This window comes from Prionailurus viverrinus, chromosome D2 (assembly GCF_022837055.1).
Source record: "Prionailurus viverrinus isolate Anna chromosome D2, UM_Priviv_1.0, whole genome shotgun sequence".
Taxonomy (NCBI): Eukaryota; Metazoa; Chordata; class Mammalia; order Carnivora; family Felidae; genus Prionailurus; species Prionailurus viverrinus.
The window spans coordinates 8,176,454-8,185,590 of record NC_062571.1 but is presented as its reverse complement, the minus strand read 5'-3'; the positions used below and the strand labels follow the sequence as shown (position 1 = coordinate 8,185,590).

General features: G+C 43.2%; 1 protein-coding gene across 3 annotated transcripts in view; it reads left to right on the top strand.

Moving 5' to 3' along the window:
• The first annotated feature begins 277 nt into the window (after positions 1-277).
• Positions 278-9,137, top strand: part of ANKRD22 (ankyrin repeat domain 22) — a 31,586-nt gene continuing 22,726 nt past the window's right edge. Inside the window, exons 1-3 of one of the 3 annotated variants that reach the window (XM_047826298.1) lie at positions 278-294; positions 8,061-8,184; positions 8,279-8,686. In XM_047826298.1, the coding sequence (XP_047682254.1) occupies positions 8,666-8,686 (21 nt within the window). In that variant the 5' untranslated portion in view covers positions 278-294; positions 8,061-8,184; positions 8,279-8,665. Of the gene's footprint in view, positions 295-8,060; positions 8,185-8,278; positions 8,687-9,137 lie in introns of those variants that run through there. The other 2 variants (XM_047826297.1, XM_047826296.1) reach the window with 2 other exon arrangements.

Genomic DNA, 9,137 nt, shown 5'->3' with positions numbered 1-9,137 from the left:
AGAAATGAGTATTGCTGTTGAGAGAGTAGAGGCATTAAGGTCAGGAATAGTATTCACTATCCAGCTTCATTAATTTTATGTGAAGAATTTTTAGAATCTCATACTCAAATGCATTTATATACAGGTCCAAAACTGCCTTTGGAACCAGATGAATGCCTCCTGTCCAAGAAGATCAAAAAAGACCGGAAAGATAAAAAAAAAAAAAAAAAAAGAAACCAAGGCTTCTGATATGTCCCAAGGAAGGGGGAAAACCCAGTATGTGAGCGATCTTGGATGTCTTCAAAGCGTTGGAAAGTAGGTTCAACCCACTTACAGTTTGACTTAAAAAATAAGGATGTGGGGGGCGGGATATCTGACTGGCTCAGTTGGAAGAGCATGTGACTCTTGATCTCAGGATCAGGATCCTGAGTTTGAAGGACAGAGAGAGAGGGAGACACAGAATCCAAAGCAGGCTCCAGGATCTGAGCTGTCAGCACAGAGTCCCACGCGGGGCTCGAACTCATGAACCATGAGATCATGACCTTAACAGAAGTCGGATACTTAACCAATTGAGCCACCCAGGTGCCCCAAATAGGTCAATTTCTAAAGAGGAAGGATCAGAATCTGGCCCACCGAAGTCTGACAGCTGTGACCTTAACGATAGCTTAATTTAAGAAACAAAACAACGAAATCCAAATGCAACACTTTATTATAAAGTGGAACAAAACCAATGAAACCCCATAAAAACTTGAGACTGCATTTCATAACCTCAGAAGGGAATGTAACGCAACGAACGTTAAGGCCCCACAAAAATGTTGATATGAATCACCTCTTTTTCAAGCCCCACAAAGCACCAGGAGTGAGAGAAAATTGTAGTTCTAAGTGTAAATAAAGTAGGCAACATCCACTGTCCTGGGGCAGAGCAGTAAACCCACACCCTGAAGAGTATAGCTTGTCTCATACTGTGAAACTGGTTTTACCGCAAAATTGTAAGAGCCTTATAATTTAATTCATCCAACACATTCCTGAGTCATTGGAGGAAGAGTGGACAGCTTGCAGAAGTAGTTGGTTATATCCCGAAACAGTCATCCACCGTAACAGCATTTGTCAGTGGTTTTCTGTTTTTACCAAGAAATAAAAATAAGCTCTTGTCTCAGATACGTGAAGTTATTTAAAAAATTAAGCAACACAAATCATAGCATCCCAGTGATTGTGGGACCAGGAGCATGAGTTTACTCTTTGCAGTTTTTTTAAGTTTACTTATTCATTGGGAGAGAGGGAGAGGGAGAGAGGGGAAGAGGGGGAGAGAGAGGAGAGAGAGTGAGAGAGAGAGAGAGAGAGAGAGAGAACACAAGTGGGGGAGGGTCAGAGACAGAGAGGAAGAGGGAGAATCCCAAGCAGGCTTCTTGCAGTCAGTACAATGGAGCCCAACATAGGGCTCAATCTTACCAACCGTGAGATCATGACCTGAGCCAAGTTTAAGAGTCTGATGCTTAACCGACTGAGCCATCCGGGCGCCCAACTCTTTGCATTTCCATGAAAGCACATGATAATTACTAATTCTGTGAGTACATGACAGGATGACACAGAAATAGAACACACGGAGAATTAAGGGTTGCCTAAGTGCTAAAGAACTAAGTGACCTGTTTTACATTTAAACTTACGATGCCAATGTATGTTTTTATTTTAAGGGTTGGCTGACCCCATTTCCTTTTTCCATTACCATCAGTTTCTTAATTACTGGAAAATTCAAAAGTGATTTCAAATTTGACAAGATTTTTTAAGTCTTCGAGTAAAAAACCCTACATTGGTACAAAACAATGATTATTATTGCAATTTGGCCTCAGAATCCTGGGCTTCATTTTAAGCGAACAAATAATATAAAAAGGTGTCACAAGCAAGAGAATTATGGGAGGAGATGGCTGAGCTCTGACGTATAAAACTCGGAAACGCAAACATTCTGATTAGCAAAAGTACTTATTTGATTAGATAGCCATTGTTAGCATTTAAACGTGCTAAAATGACAAGAAAAAGCTGTTGTGTTATTTAAGGAGAATGACCCTATCCAATCAAGGAATTTATACAGGTTGTGTATGAGCGGAAAGACTCTAATAAGGTATCTAACCTCCCTCATTTCTTACTTTGGGAACTACGGGTCTATTTGCTGATAATTCTCGGCAAATCTCTGCCTCAACTCTGACTGTAAGCTTCTGCAACCACATAACAAACTTCCTATTGTGTGTCTGCACTTAGACGTGCTAAACACAACTTGTGCTGAAACACAACTTGTGCAAACTGGAACCGACCGTGTCTCCCCAGTCCTTCCCTCATCTTATTTCCCTTCCAGTATTTCGCATTTCGGCGAAAGGCGCCAAGCGGGACACATGCGTGCGGTCCTTGATCTGGGATTCCCCGTGTCCCTTCTATCAGCTTGAGAATTCCTGCTATTTGTAGCTTCTGCACATCTCTAGAGTACTCTATCAGTCAGACCCCAGTAAGGAAAACCATACTAGTTATTTTAACCAAAAGAATTTAATACAAGGAATCCGTTCGGTGGGTATTGCAAGTCTGAAAAGGCCAAAGGAGAACATTGGGGTGACAGAGAGCCCCAGGAGGGGCTACCATCTCTTGGACTGGGGGAACAGAGAACAGAGGTTGGGGTTACCAGCATTTAGGAGCTTGTGGGAAGGACCCTGAAATTCTTGGGGCCCAGCCATTGAGAAGGGGTTACTATCTGCTTGCGGCTACCACAAGAGCTCAGGGGAGGAGTGACACCTGGTTGAGCTGGAGGCGGGAGATGGTTGGTATTGGTACCTCTAAAGGGTGTGATTAGGCTGGTTTAGGGAAGGCAGGGAAAAAGCCAGACCAATGGCCGTTTCCAAGATCAAGGGCTATGGCTGGGTTTATGCTAATGGGATCAGCAAACACATAGGAAAGGGCAGCTCTTTTTCTGCCTCCTTAGTCTTACTGTCCTCCCTCAGTGCTCCCTATGGGGGAAATCTAACAGGAGGCCAACGGGAAAAAGAGAAACATAGCTCACGGAGAGCCAGTGTGAGCGTCCCACAGCAACATATGCAGACGTGTATTTGGTGCCAGGAGACAACAATTGTCAAATGACGACAATAAAACAATTTCATGTGATGTCCTTTATTCAAGGGAGAAGAAGCCGTGGCCGGGACACTCTCCCGAAGAGATGATGATTGCACAGAAGTGAGTTCTAGAGAGCGTTAGAAGCAGCACAACACGGAAACAGGGCATCCGTGGCTAGGAGGTCAGGTATTTCCTTCTGAGGCTAGCAGGTCAGTCAGGGAATAAGGAAAACGTATTTGGTGTGAACTAATTGGCCAGGGTTGCGTAACTGACCTTACTCAGAACTACGTATCAGCACCGATTCTTGGCAGTTGGGGATTGACTGGGTGCAAATACCGCCTTTCTGGTCAGATGGATCATTTATAAGAATAAGAAAGTTGTTTCGGTTTTGGTTTGCTGATGTGGCATTCTGAGCATCTTGGACATAGACATTTATTTCAACACAGCCTCCCGATGCATTTTCAACAAAAAGCCCGTTATTTCTACCTCCTTCGGATTTCCTCCTCTTCTCTCCACCCCCACTGCTGCTCTCCTGCCTTAGGTCCTAGTATCTCTCTGCTGACCTAATGCAGTGGCCTCCTAACTCATCTCATCTTGCTGTTTTCTCTCTTGTCTGCCTCAAATCCACTTTCTTGGTCTAAGCTCAGGTCTTGATCTCAGGGTGTAGGGGTTGTGAGTTCAAGCCCTGTGTTGGGTTCCATCTGGGGCATGGAGCCTACTTAAAAAAAATTTTTTTTAATTGAAAAATGTATCCATCATGCATAAAGTTATCCATTATGACAGTGTTTCAACATGAGGAGTACCAGAATCTATCACCCTAAAATATGCCTCTTTGGCACCTGGGTTATTCTGAGCTAATGGCTTTTTGAGAACCAATAGGTGCAAGAAAAGCTTGAAAAACAGAGCACAAGTTTTCCTTTTATGAAGGAAATTTACATCTATAAAGGAAATTTCAATTTGTAGTGCACTCTTACCTCTTAGCTGTAGAGAAGACACTGACTTAAATCTGCCCAACAAACCTTACTGAACATCCCTTGTTTGCAGCACCTTCCCTGATCACCTGTCCGTAACTCGCTTCCCCCTTTCCTTCCATCCCTTCCCCAGATCCTCTTTTCCGTCAGCCTAAGTTGGTATGTAACCTAAATGCTAAACACCTCTTTGACTTCCACATCCCCGGGCTTCTTCTATACAGATATGAGATATAACAAACTTCTCTTCATTTTTCTCTTGGTAACCTATCTTATGTTAGAGAACCCCAGCCAAGAACCTAGAAGGGTAGAAGGAAAAAGATTTCTTCCCCTCTCTGCAACCATGTTCCATTCCCACACTGTAACTCATCAAGTCCCCTTCTTTCACATTAAATTCTCCCATTGGCCTCGATGAGGTTCTCTCTACCCTTGCACTGTTTTGAACAGGGTAATTCTTGGCTGTGACGTGCCGTTCCGAGCACCGGAATTTGTGTAACAGCATTCCTGGCCTTCTGCCTTCTAGATGCCAGTAGCTTGCCCCCACTCCTGGTGGTGATAACCAAAAATATCTCCAGACATTGTCAAGTACCTTTAATTTTCAGTTAGACAATACAATTGTTGAGTATAAGCATGCCCCTTGCGGTATTTCAGAAATTTATCTAAAATTCAAATTTAACTAAACATCCTGGATTGAAAAAAAAATTTTTAATGTTTATTTATTTTTGAGAGAAAGAGAGAGAGAGAGCAGGGGAGGGGCAGAGAGAGAGGGAGACCCAGAATCCGAAGCGGGCTCCAGGCTCCGAGCTGCCCGACGTGGGGCTCAAACTCACAAACTGTGAGATCATGATCTGAGCTTAAGTTGGCCACTTAACCAACTGAGTCACCCAGGCGCCCCTAAACATCCTGTATTTTTATTTGCTAAATCTGGCAGTCCTACCTGGGGGCCAAGTCATCGCTGGTCAAGACTCATTGGCCTAGAGTGTCCTTACCAATGGCAATGAGTCGATTGCTTTTTTATTGGCTGGTTTTTAAGAGGCAACCCTACGTGGAAGCAGTTGCTCTTCCATAATTATAATAGTTGTGTGCCTTTAAAACCAGACTGTAGGGGAGGAAAAAGAATCATTCCTCTTCCCTTCGAGGCTCTGTGGCTGAGAACCCTGCATAACGAAAGAGGCATTAAGAAGAAGAAAACAAACTGAAGTTCAGTAACATGCGTCCCTCATGTGTCCATATGGGAGACCCAGGAAAACTGAGTAAAATCCTTTGAAGTGGCCCAAACCAATGCCTTAAACACCATCTCCAGCTAAAGAAAAAAGAAGATGTTTGAGCGTGGGGAAAGTTATGGGATGCTACCGGTAAAAACACAGTAAACAGCGTCATTTGTTCTCTAGATTTAAGCCATTGTCTTCTCCATTAATTGGAGAATTAATCTCCAAACGAGATTTAGAGTCAGTCTACTCTTCCAGAGGGAGACACCTTAAAAATAGAGATTTCTTTGCTAAGGGTAGGTGTCCTTTACAGAAAGGTAGATTCCGCTCTGTTTTCAGAGATTCTCCTGTGTGTCTGCAGGCTTTCAGAAACAACCAAGTCAAAACAATCCTCATGCCAAACAGGCGTGTTTTAGGGTGGTGTATTCTGCTCTCCTTGGAGATGCAGTCTGGAGAGACACGCGGAATCCCATCAGATGGGTTTGGGTCCTGACAGGAAATCAAAGAAGCCTCTCGAGGGGCGCCTGGGTGGCGCAGTCGGTTAAGCGTCCGACTTCAGCCAGGTCACGATCTCGCGGTCCGTGAGTTCGAGCCCCGCGTCAGGCTCTGGGCTGATGGCTCAGAGCCTGGAGCCTGCTTCCGATTCTGTGTCTCCCTCTCTCTCTGCCCCTCCCCCGTTCATGCTCTGTCTCTCTCTGTCCCAAAAATAAATAAACGTTGAAAAAAAAATTTAAAGAAGCCTCTCGAGGTCAATCAGGGAGGAAGAAGCGTGGAGAAGGAAGCAATCTTAGCAGAGAGGTAGTGAGAGTGACGAGGTCTGTCCACACCACTTAGTTAAAAGAGGTTACAAAAGAAGCTAAAAGGGGTTGCAGGAGATTTGCGTAAGAGCATGAAGTACCCAGTGGAAATAACATTAATGCTTACATCAAAAGGAAAGACACCGAAAAGGTCTTAAGACGTTTAAAAAATGCAAAATCGAACCAAGCCAAAAGGGAAGTCAGCCGCAATTTTAGTGGTTATTGCACACTTCCACCTTCAACAGAAAAATTAGTTAATTCTTTTGTGTTTAAGAAAAACATTTTTTTAAAGCAACCCCTACACCCAATGTGGGGATGGAATTTCCAGTCTCCAGATTAAGAGTCACATGCTCTATGGACTGAGCCAGCCAGGAGCCCAAAGAATTAGCTAATTCTTAAACTCCCAGGAGATTGGTCCTAATGCCAAGTCCAAGGCAAAGGATGTAATTCTTGTAATAACACGTATAAAAGTAGCTCATCATGTCCATCAGTGGTGTAGGAAGAAGTTCCCTGAATATATGTAGGCCCAGGCCTTGGGTCCCGGCCCCCGTTCTTGGCCACTGAAGAAACTTCAATGATTGGAAGAATCCCAACAGTTTGCTCGGGATGGTTGAAACTAGTTCTCCCATAGGTGTGTGTGAATGTTCTAATTCTGGGAAATTTTCACGCTTTGCTCTGATTGTGTTCAGAGATAGTGTGTGAGTATTTGGTATGATATTTAGTATACAAAATGTATAATGTTAAAGAGATTCGGCGTATTAGAACGTTTGGCCAAGTCGCCTGGTGATTCCATTTAAGATACGTAACAGCATAGGGGGCCTGGGTGGCTCAGTTGTTTGAGCATCCGAGTCTTGATTTTGGCTCTGGTCGTGATCTCACGGTTCATGAGATAGAACCCCATGTAGAGGCTCTGTGCTGACAACATGGAGCCTACTTGCATTTCTCTCTCAAAGAGAGAGAAACTCTCTCTCTACCCTTCCCTCACTCATTCTCTCTCTCTTTCTCTCTCTCTCTCTCTATCTCTGTGTCTCTCTCGCTCTCTCTCACAATAAATAAACTTAAAAAATAAAATAAAATATGTAATAAGCGACTTTAGACTCATTTAAAATAGACAATTTTAAAATTGAATATTATAAAATATTTGGCTGAATATATAAACAGTATTAGACTATTTAAGACAACTTAATACTTATTATGACAGTAAGTTTATTACATTTATAAGACCACTTAGCTGGGAAAGTATTAATTGTTAGGTTCAGAACTGAAGTGTTTACAAAAGAAAATTAAATATAGTGATACTGGGCCGCCTGGGTGGCTCAGTCGGTTGAGCGTCCGACTTCAGCTCAGGTCATGATCTCACAGTCTGTGGGTTCAAGCCCCGCGTCAGGCTCTGTGCTGACAGCTCAGAGCCTGGAGCCTGCTTCAGATTCTGTGTCTCCCTCTCTCTCTGCCCCTCCCCCACTCATGCTCTGTCTCTCAAAAATAAATAAACATTAAAAATATAGAGAGTAATACTCTAAGTGTAGTTTAAACATTTAGAGATAATTTAATTAACTAGGATATAAATGGGACTGATTCTTCAAAGAGGTTAGTTTTTTCAATTTGAGTTGCTCAAGCTTTACTCAAAGATGCCTTTGAAAGTGAACACATTCGGGGCTCCTGGGTGGCTCAGTCGGTTGAGCGTCCGAGTTCGGCTCAGGTCATGATCTCACAGTCTGTGGGTCATGATCTCACAGTCTATGGGTTCGAGCCCCGCGTCGGGCTCTGTGCTGACAGCTCAGAGCCTGGAGCCTGTTTCCAATCCTGTGTCTCCCTCTCTCTCTGCCCCTCCCCCAGTCTCACTTTGTCTCACTTTGTCTCACTTTGTCTCACTCTGTCTCTCAAAAATAAAGAAATATAAAAAAATTTAAAAAAAAAAAAAGGAAGTGAACACATTCACGTATGTAAAATAATATGGCTTAAAAATTGACCTTCATCTGTCACTTGACTTATTATTTTAATTTGTTTATATTAATCAGGAGCATCAAAGAAAAAAAATTAACCTTATCTGTGCTGAAAGATCGCAAAGAATCCATGGTGACAGTTCTTGAAGATTATTTTTCATCAAAGTCAAGCCCGTGGCAGACATATGTGTTCTAACAAGTGAGTTTGGCCATCCCTAGCCTTTCTCAATAGCCACTGAAAACCAGATTTCAGTTAATGTCTTTAACACAGTATCCTACTTTTTTCCCCACAGTACCCCATGTTGAGCCCTGAGTCCTTCCTGTTGGGGTGAGAACTTCCCTTTCACTCTTGACTTTGCTCCCGTCTTCCCACAAGTCAGTACTGGAAGAGCAAATATGACTCAGAAACCGGTTCCCCAGGGTTGTAACATCAGATGAGCCACACTGGGGTCATTACGCTGTAAACCAATGCCTGTGTTTCCCTGGGCTGGGTTCTCTAGAAGGTGTGCGGCTGACTGAATTGCCAGAAGAACGTTCACGAGTGTGGGAAGAAAGGACTTGCCACCAGCCTTGACTTCTAGAGACCTTTCTCTGGGCCGGGACGGATTTTATGTTAATCAGAAATACCTCCGGAAGATTCAAGAAGCTGTAGGGGTGACGCAAATCTGTGGAGGGCCAGCATGGGAATCCTATACTCTGAGGTATGTGACCTTTCTGGAAGTAAGACTCCAAAGGTGTTAAAAATCGCTCTTGCTTTTCAAATGTAATTCCCCGGTCCTGTGAAAATGTCTCCTTTTCTTCTGCGTAGCTTTCCGTGAGAGTGTGAAGTCAAAACGAAGTCTTGGGCGTTAATCTTTTTAATACACTTAATATTATGTGGTAAATCATTTTGTAATTCTACAACTCGAGCTAGGTGTAAGTAGAGAGTTATACAGTATATATATGTCCCGATGTCTAGATGACGTTTGTGGGGGTAATTTGGATCTTGCAGGGACTTAGGAAAATGGAATTAACAGAGTCATGTTTTCTGATGTCAAACATCCAGAGGAAAAGTGAAAATTGCGCCCCACTGGATTTTCTAAACATACAAAAGTAGACTGACTCTTCTGGGGAAAAGCAGGGACGGTCTGACATTTTTCAACTTGGTATTTG